The 7,124-nt window shown below is 42.4% G+C and overlaps 1 protein-coding gene across 1 annotated transcript in view; it reads right to left on the bottom strand.

Annotated features, from left to right (window-relative positions):
* The window catches only part of Wdpcp (WD repeat containing planar cell polarity effector), a 288,056-nt gene that overhangs the window by 133,912 nt on the left and 147,020 nt on the right, over positions 1 to 7,124 (bottom strand). The window contains exon 7 of the mRNA XM_013353497.2: positions 1,676 to 1,790. Coding sequence (XP_013208951.2) covers positions 1,676 to 1,790 — 115 coding nt within the window. The remainder of the gene's footprint in view (positions 1 to 1,675; positions 1,791 to 7,124) is intronic.

The following is a 7,124-nucleotide window of genomic DNA, read 5'->3' as shown; positions in this document are numbered from 1 at the left end:
GGGAGGGAGGGAGGGAGGAAGGAAGGAAGGAAGGAAGGAAGGAAGGAAGGAAGGAAGGAAGGAAGGAGTCACTAAAGCCCACACTTTGCCCACCCACCTCTGGATGCACACGCAGTGACCCAGCAGGAGGTCTGCACAAGCACCAGAGACTCAGAAGAGCTGCCAAGAAATCACATTGCTATCAAGTCCCATTAGAATCTGCAATTTGGGTACAAATGAAAGAAATGCATGAAAAAAAAAGCAACTCAGACAGAAGAGTATTGAAAGTTCCCTGTTCAGTCTAACAGAAGAATATGAATTTGAGAAACCACCATAGTCAGTGCTATTTGCAAAGCAAATGAAGAGTTTAATGAGAACACAACAGAACATCTCCACAGAGAAGCCCCTTGGCATCACACCCCTCCATGGTGGAGGAAGTGGCATGCCCACAATCCTACCTCCAGCTGTTGTTATTGCTGGTGCTGCTAATGGTAGCCATCCTGCAGAGTGTTTTCTTTAAAGTTTGCAGTTATGCCAGACTGTCCTCAGAAGTACTGAGTGGTGCATACAGCAGAAAGGGGGCTTTCCCTTTCACCTCTGACCTCTGCTAGACCACATCTCCCTTTGTTATTCAATTTAAGATACTGTTTTTAATTTTTCATGATAATTTGGCCTGTTTTAGATTTTTTTTTCTCTCCAAATAAAGGAACAGAATCTTTTTTTTTTTTTTTTTTTTTTTTCGAGACAGGGTTTCTCTGTGGTTTTGGAGCCTGTCCTGGAACTAGCTCTTGTAGACCAGGCTGGTCTCGAACTCACAGAGATCTGCCTGCCTCTGCCTCCCGAGTGCTGGGATTAAAGGCGTCCACCACCGCCCGGCAAGGAACAGAATCTTAAAATCCAGACTCAGCATAATGTAGCAGAAAGAAAGTAGGTCACACTTGTGTTTGAATCTCAGCTCGGCTACTTCCTCACCACTTAAGACTGACAATTATCCCGAGTAGCTCATATTCACGTTATATTCTAGATATCTACTTATCCACTAGAATGAGAATAACCACATCTTATATAGTCCCTTTGGCACCCACCATGGAACCTTTATGGCTCAATAAATATTAGTAAACTTCCTACTCAATAAATGGCTTACAATCTTCTGAATGTGCTTCATACCAACCATGCACAGTACTGTCACTTAAAAGATCTGGCCTTCCCTACTGCATCGGGTGTTGACTTGTGCTTTTTAGAAGTATAACTCCGCGTTACGCAGAAGTTAATATTCATTAACAAATAACAACACAGCCTCATATAGGAAGCAAAGTACTCAGGATATTTCACCAGTGCCTACCTTGGCATATTTGTGTTATTCGTGCATAATTCATTTGGAAAAATTTGAATTGTCAATAGCAGAGAAATTGTTTTTAATGAATGAGAAAAGCTGACTTTAAAATTATATTTAAAAATGTAAAGAAAAGATTGGAAAGTACTTAGACTCGGAGCCTAACACTTAACAAGAAGTGCACGGACAGTAAATATTAGCTGAGCCTGCTATTGGTCCCAGGGGTTGTAAGTATGCTATTACAGGCAATTACCTGTTGTGTTTGCAAGTCCCTGGTGGTAATAATTAGTCTACCTGTTGACAAAGTATGTCTCCTGCCCCACTGTTAATGTAGGCAATTGATTTGCACACGGTTGTAATTACCATCACTGATGGTGTCTGAGATGAGCTTCCCCACCAGGCTTCTGTCAATCACCACTTTCTCCAGCTGAGGCCCGGAAAGGCTTAGGGACACCAGCACACCTGAACCAAAGAGGAGCTAAAACCAGGTAAGGGTGGGGAGAGAAGAAGATGTGCTGAAAATTAGAATCTCTTAAAAATACCTTTCTAATCATACAACTCACATATTTTCACAAGCATTCAAACCATGAAATTACAGTTTTCCTTCCCAGAAAAACAGTGGCCGGCATTGTGAGAAAGAGACGGGCAGCTAAGTGCTGCGGTGCCCTCGGTGCCTGAGGAAAGTGTCTGCAGAAATGCAATGTGATCTGCGTTTATCAGACCCTGATCTTCTAAATGCTTACGAAATGGCCATGCAGAAAGAGCGGCTCTGCTGTGTACTCAGGAAATGAAGAGTGCTGCATTCAAACACCGAAAGGTTCGTGTTTACATCCGAAGCTTAGACTGTTTCTGGAGGTTGGACCCCCAGCGCTGCTCACTGACTCCATAATGTCAGGACTGCAGTATAAACAGCAAAGTTGGAACTTAAGCCCAATTCACTGCCCCAAATGAAAATTTTAACTAAAATCATTAAAAGAAATATAAAATAAGGCAATTAGGTAAAATGCTAAAAAATTTAAAGTCATATGTAATAGACACCATCAATAATTTCACAAGGAAAAACAAAGCTAGCAAAGCCTTTGGCCTTCCAGGGCCAGTGTCCAGCAGCTGTTGAGAGGAGGGGGCTGGATGGAACTGTTGGAATTTTACAGCACTCCTTTCCATCTGGAGCAGCGTAATTCATTCATCTCCAAATGTTGAAAACTTCTGAAAGGACTCTGCATATGTGTGTGCTTGTTATCTATGGGATTTTGAAATATCAACATTGGAAGAAATTGTTTCACCTTCAAGGCAACAGACTCAAAGCTGATGAATCATGGAATAGCATATGGCATAAGAAGAAAAAACCCAATTGTTAGTAAACTAATCACGAACATGCCAGCCAAGCTCTAAGACAACTATGACTTAAACAACACGGGGAATCCCCCGCCCACCTAGGCATCATGTCCCAGCTAGTGACGAGATTCTCTGTTGAGACAAATTTGGACATGTGTGAAAGATGAGCAGCATGGGGGACGAGAGTCCTTAGGGGAGGGGGGGGACCACAGTTGCCTACTACTGGAATCTCTGTCCCAGACTTATAGACTGCTCTGCAGAGCCACAGCAGGGCATGGGAAGAATACTCATCTTTAGGAGTCTGGGAAGGAAAAGAAGGCATAGCTGTTCCAAGAGTTACAAAATACTTCAGAATTGAATTAACCTCTACTGAATTAATCCGTCCTTACTACATATCTTGATAACAAATGATTCACTATTTCTATGGGAATTTAACAGCACGTGGTCTTTGCTCCCCGAATTTTCCCTTCTCAGATGTTCAGAAAGACATGACGTGAGGCTCAATTTTCCTACCTGTTTCTTTCCTTTCAAGTCTGTTCAAGACATCACTAAATTATGTCCTCTTCTATTTATTTTTCTTAATAAAAATTTATATCTATTTTGCTAAGCATGCCTTCTCTTAGACACCGATGGCTGGCGACTGATGACACTGTCTTGGCCACATGTATCTTCGTACCTCCAGTGCTAGGCACACAGCAAGCACTCAGGAAACATGTGGAGAAAACTTATACCTAACTCATCATCATAGGAGATAATCCCACTTAGAGGAAACTTAACCGAACCTTCCATTTTCACATGGTTCAGGGACCACTGCCATCTGTCCGCAACCATGCACCTTGGCTGGGGAGGGAGCTCAGCTGGCAGTGTACTTGCCTAGTAGGCAGGAAGACCTGAGGTACTGAAATTCTTTTAATTAATTTTATTTATTTTGTGATGCACATATATATTCACATGCTAGCTGTACACACTGCCACAGCCTGCACGTGAAGACCAGAGAAGAACTTGTAGATCTGAGTTCTGTCCTTCCTCCATCATATAGGTCACAGAAACCAAAGACGCACTGTAGGCTTTTAGGAGAAACCTTTACTAGCTGAACCATCCTACCAGCCCAAAAGTTCTGAGTTCTTTATCAGGCGTGGAATAAACTGGGCATGGAGGTGCAAGCCTGCAATCACAGCGTGTGCAAGGTAGAAACAGGAGAATCAGAAGTTCAAGGACATCCTTGGCTATATAGTTATTGAAGGCCAGTTTGGACTGCTTGATGCCCGACCCTATTTCTAAGAAACCCAAATGAACAAAACAAAATACATGCAACATAGAACTGAGTACCACCAGTGACCAGAGGCTCACTACGTCTCTGATGGCTACCTTAACTGGGACAGCTCCAATTGATTTAAACACATGGAAGGACATTCTTTTATCTATTTAACAAAACATGAATGTTGATTACATGACATGCCTGCAACTAAATTTAATAGCTCAAAAATGAATCAAATACAATCCTTAAAAGTAGTTAAACAGCCAATAGAAGTGATAGGAGCAAGTGTAATAGAGTTGCGGCACCAAACCTACGATGCAGTTTGAATGTATGTGGGCAACTGACTAAGGGGTGAGACTAGGACTTGGGGCTAAAGCCACAGCTGCCTTCTTAGAGTTTTCTCCAGTTGCACCGCTGCGTGCATCAAAAGAGCAGCACAACGGTTAGAGCAGGGCGCTGAAAGCAATGGTGCCCAGTTGTGTGACTCTGAATTACTTAATATCTCTGTGTCTTCACTTCCTCATCTCAAAGAAGACATGATACTACCTTCCTCAAGGATGAGGGTTAAGCAACTTTATTAACAAAATTTGTAATAACGCCTGGCACAGTGTTTGCGATGATTACTGCTATCCAACCATTCCTATGAGTTCTCATCATACTGCTTACCATCTCTGAAGTCATTCATTGTTTTGTCTTAATAAAAACTTAGCACCCATACTGGACTCAGAATTGGACAATGAAACACTGGCCTCCAGGGGCCTAAGATTTGACTTTTATTTACTAATGCTGTGTGGACATGACGTGTGTGTTCATGTCCTATGACACACATCCCATGGGGCAGGCTTGGTCTTTAGAGGACAACTCTTGGGAGCTGGTTCTCTTCCTCTGCCCTGGATTTCAAGAATCAGACTGGAGCCAACAGGCTTCTGTGGCCAGTGCTTTTACCCAGTGAGCCACGGCATCAGCACTCCAGGTGCATTCTAATCAGAAGAAGGACGATCTTTTGACACTTTTCCAGTCTGCAATGATTTCATAAGGGCATTTACCTTCAAGCTTCAGAACTTTGGAACTAAATTTGCCCAACTTTCTCATTTCTTTCTCTGTATTTTCTGCTATCACCATCATTACCATGGAAGAATCACTCTCTCTGAACACAAGCTGCTCTACAGTATATGAACCATGCTATGCTATAAAATTAATTTCAAAAGGCTGATTTTGTGGAAGAGAAGAAACATGAAACTTAGGGGAATAGGTGTAAGAGGCAACTGATACTGGAGAAGATTCAAAAGCCAGAGTGTTACAGAGCAGAGGGACGTGTGCAGAGATCACACAAACTGCACATGGAGATAGTAGCAGTGATTTCTGCACTTGGGTACGCCATTAGGCCCTTTCACATACTTACTCATTCAGCCCCCACATATATATCCAGTGTGTTAAATGAGCTAGGCACTGTTCTGAGGACTCAACTACATCAGTGAACAAAGAAGCAATGCCTTGGTTTTCGCTATCCTCATGGAGGTTGCATTTGAATGTGGATGTAGATAATAACAAATATAGTTCAAATATAATAGCAGTCAGTGCTAAGCTGTATGGAGGAAAAGCATAGCAAGCTGGAGATTCTAGGAGGATGCTGCTTTGAGCATGAGGAATAATAAACAAAAGGACCTTGATGAGAAGATGCCATGTGGGCACAGATCCAAAGAAAGGGATGGGACAGCCTAGGTAGGACCAGGAGAAGTGGAATCTAAGGCAGAGGAACAACAGCACAAACTCTGCAGCAGACCATGCCATGGCTAACTAGGGAAAACTGGCTCAGGGACCAAGGGGAGCAAGAGGCAAGGGCCCTCACAGACAATAGTGTGCAGAGGGGGTCAAGGGCCAGCTTACACTGGAACTTGATAATGAGAAGACATTACATTTTGGCAGAAACCTGTATTACATAAGGGAGGGGCAAAAACATGCAATCCATTAAGAAATCCTTCCAGCCACCCCAAGAGAAGACAAGGACTTGAACCAGAACAGCCATACTAGAGAAAATGATGTGGACAGTCAAGACAGACTTAACTGACAGACAACTGACTGACAGCCTGTGGGCTGCGCACTGCCAAGGATAGCTAGGTATGTGACCCAACCCAAGTGCTAAGCTTACTTAAAACATCCAGGGATTTCTTCATTATTTATTTTTGAAAACTCAACTGTGTGGTAATTGAACATGACTGTAGACAGCATCGTATCTCAATGTCAAAAGGTTGGATATGCCTGTAAGAGTAACCACTAGCATTTGCTGAAGGGTTGGATATGACATGTCTTGCCTAAGCAACATGGTTTACTGAGGTAAGGAACAATAGAGGCAAAATTTAGACTATATAGCATCAGAAGTATGGTTTTCAACAGGTTAACTCACTACAGAATTACAAGTGAAGATAACCTTGCAAAAAGTAGAAATGGAGTCATCAACAATATCAAAGTCAAACACAGAAACAGATGAACGCTCTTTACAATTTAATAGAAAGAGAGAGAAAGAGAGAGATCTAAAGCCTGAGCTAGGGGTTCTAGTGGTCAGTGGGCTGGATGTGTGACACTTGTGTCTCTCTCTGCAGGAGACAACACTGTATTTTCTACAGGAGGAGGACTGAATGATCCTTTTTCCCTTAAAAATTCAGTTACGCCTCTTAGTGAAAAGAGGTTTGGGTCCCTATTAAAACCAAGGTGTGTCTGCCAGTTTTGATTATTTAAGTGTCTTGTGACTAAAGCCATCCCTGATATCAGCTTTTGGGAATATGAATATACAAATTAATTAATAAACTAACTAGTACATTTTCTGAGAGACTGTTGGGGAATATCAGTTTTACAACTACTAGTGACAAAGAAAATCCTGGATGTGGTGCAGGAGATAACTAAAGGTTAAAAAATAAAAAAAGTCTGAAACTTAGGGGGAAAAAATCTATCTAAAACAAAAGACTCACTCACACCTTTGCCTTTTTCACCAAACACGTGCATATTTTAGTACTCCAAGGTGGAGAGAGCCTTGGTATGACTTGGTACGACAAGAAGGAAAAAGCATTCTAAGGTTCTGTTCTGTGGCAAGGTGTAAGAATGTTCAGAAAGCTCAAAAAATCAGAGAGCAGTCCAAGGAACAAAGTAGGCTTCTGAGAGCAGCTGGGGAGACAAATCTGGCCCTGGCCCCAGCCCAGCCCCAGCCCCAGCCCCAGCCTCAGC

Source organism: Microtus ochrogaster, unplaced genomic scaffold, assembly GCF_000317375.1.
Source record: "Microtus ochrogaster isolate Prairie Vole_2 unplaced genomic scaffold, MicOch1.0 UNK9, whole genome shotgun sequence".
In the NCBI taxonomy this organism is placed as follows: Eukaryota; Metazoa; Chordata; class Mammalia; order Rodentia; family Cricetidae; genus Microtus; species Microtus ochrogaster.
This window is presented reverse-complemented; position numbering and strand designations above follow the sequence as displayed.